The 2,489-nt window shown below is 43.6% G+C and overlaps 1 protein-coding gene across 1 annotated transcript; it reads left to right on the top strand.

Annotated features, from left to right (window-relative positions):
* The first annotated feature begins 822 nt into the window (after positions 1-822).
* On the top strand, positions 823-1,857 carry OXGR1 (oxoglutarate (alpha-ketoglutarate) receptor 1). The gene has a single exon (XM_010076078.1). The coding sequence runs from the start codon at positions 823-825 to the stop codon at positions 1,855-1,857; it is 1,035 nt and encodes a 344-aa protein (XP_010074380.1).
* The last annotated feature ends 632 nt before the right edge of the window (positions 1,858-2,489 follow it).

Genomic DNA, 2,489 nt, shown 5'->3' with positions numbered 1-2,489 from the left:
TGTACTAGGCTATCTTTACTTTCCTTGAATCCTGCTCAAGTCCCATGTTGTAACTTGCAAATGGCTGCTTTGCAAAGCTGGAATAATTTATTCTGATATTTCAGAAGACTACTATCTATGACTACTGTCTAAGCAAAACGCCATTTAAAAATTTTACAGGGATAGAAATTAACAGCTAATGACAAGTCTAAAAATAACTTGTTTCTTTGCAACATCAGTCTTGCCAATGGACTGAAAGAATGAAATATTCTTGTATCAGTTGTTTCCAAGGAGCAGGGAGAAAAATGTTAATCAACTTCAGCATCAAAAAGAATATGAGAACTATTTCAAAATCTGCCCTGTTTTTCACTTAATTAACAAAGATGCAAATAATGTTTATGGAACAGTTGTGTTCTGGACATTCTTCTCAATATTTTTGGTCAGTAACACAACATGACTAGTGTGTCCTTCTGCTCCACTTGACCCCTGATGAGAGCAGAAGGTGAACTTTAAATACCAGGGGACTCATATCATACACTGCAGTGTGAGGAATCCCTTATATTACAGCTTCATTGTGCCTGTGCAGACCCTTCCCTGAAAATATGTGTTTTAAAATCGAATTATATCTCTATATAGATATGAAAAAAGGCCTCTAGATGAGCATGAATTCTCCCCAAAGTGCCAAGGCCTTTCCTTATTCAATAAAGGCACCTTAATAGTGCAACTGATGGGAAGTTGAAAGGAAAGATGTAGTTATTAGTTGTTTCTGACAGGCTACAAGAAGGTCTTATCTGTCAGCAAACATTAAGCATTTCTCTCCTCCCTAAGCACTAAGAAAAAAACATGAACACAACAAGTGATGACTTGGCCAACCCCACCACCTTGCAAGACACTGGAGGTGATTTTCCCAACTGCACTGACGTGGAAGTTGGTCTGAAGACCTTGTACCTCCCCATTATGTACAGCATCATCTTCCTGGTGGGCTTCCCGGGAAACGTCATTGCAATTTGTGTTTACAGCTTCAAGATGAGGCCTTGGAAGAGCAGCACCATCATCATGCTGAACCTGGCGCTCACAGACCTGCTCTACCTCACCAGCCTTCCCTTCCTGATACACTACTATGCCAGTGGGGAGCACTGGATCTTTGGCGAATTCATGTGCAAGTTCATCCGCTTCAGCTTCCACTTCAACTTGTACAGCAGCATCCTCTTCCTCACCTGCTTCAGCGCCTTCCGCTACATGGTGGTTGTCCACCCTATGAAGTTCTTCCACCACATCCAGAGGAAGCGGTGGACAGCGGTGGCTTGCACAGCTGTTTGGGTGATTGCACTGGCAGCTGTCAGCCCCATCAACTTCTTGATCTCCTCAAAAGAGGCACAAAACAGATCCTTATGCCTCGATCTTACCAGCTCCGAAAACCTGGGCACAATCAGGTGGTATAACTGGCTACTGACTGGCCTGGCCTTCTTCCTGCCCTTACTGATGGTGACTCTGTGCTATGTGCTCATTATTTGCACCTTGGCTACAGGGCCCCACACACAGGTTTGCTACAAACGAAAGGCTCGCAGACTCGCTGTTGTCCTCCTGATGGTTTTCTATGTGTGCTTCCTCCCCTTGCACGTCTTTCGAGTGGCTCGAGTTGAACTACGGTTGTGTGCAGTCAGCTGTCACATGGAGAAGCAAATCCACTCCGCCTATATCATCTCTCGGCCACTGGCTGCACTCAACACATGTGGCAACCTACTACTTTATGTTGTGATTGGAGGTAACTTCCAGCAGGCCATCCTCTCTCTTTCAAGGTGTAAGTGGAACAAATACATCCAGCAGCCCAGGGGCAACAATTACGGGACCAACTCAGAAATCACATTAAAGTTATGAAGGAATCCCTTGAAGAAAATCCTAGCAAACTCAGGATGGCTTTGGTGCAGTAAGCTCCTAAAAAGGCAGGTGTGTTGATATGGTAGCAAGAATTGCAGCTGGCTTCTCCCTCTCCCTGCAGTAAAGCACTTGTCAAAAAGCTGTCTCAAGAGCAGGTTTATGTATACCTCTCTTAGCAACCAAAGAAAGAGGAGTGAAAAGAAAAGATTGTAAGCCACCTCGAAGGTGAAATTTAAAACCACCCAACCCAGACTGTTTCCAAAGACATTTGTGAAATGCAGAATTCTCTCACTCCAGGCTTTGCAGTTGATTACAGAAACATGGAGAGCTTAGTTTGGACATGAGAACAACTTCTATTCATTTCAGCGTTGTCACTGATGTAGTGCTTTGTTTATTACAGCCCCAGTGAAATGCAGCAGATATTGTCATCGTTGCTGAAACCACTGAATTGCATACTTAGAAAGCACCTAGATAAATCAGATGTTTTAAAATTAGATGGATCTGATGAACTTCAGCATAGGGCACTGAGGAACTGAATGGTGAAATCTCAGAGCAGGCCTAGGGGAAGATGGGAGGAGTACCAGAGGAGGACATACATGGTGAATACAAGGAGATATATTTATATATAAATA

Source organism: Pterocles gutturalis, unplaced genomic scaffold, assembly GCF_000699245.1.
Source record: "Pterocles gutturalis isolate BGI_N339 unplaced genomic scaffold, ASM69924v1 scaffold11468, whole genome shotgun sequence".
In the NCBI taxonomy this organism is placed as follows: domain Eukaryota; kingdom Metazoa; phylum Chordata; class Aves; order Pterocliformes; family Pteroclidae; genus Pterocles; species Pterocles gutturalis.
Note: the sequence above shows the minus strand (reverse complement) of the source record. Positions and strands in the feature narration are given on the sequence as shown.

Bases quoted from the DNA above. Each gene is read 5' to 3' on its own strand.
- OXGR1 (XM_010076078.1), top strand. From the start codon at position 823: ATGAACACAACAAGTGATGACTTGGCCAACCCCACCACCTTGCAAGAC.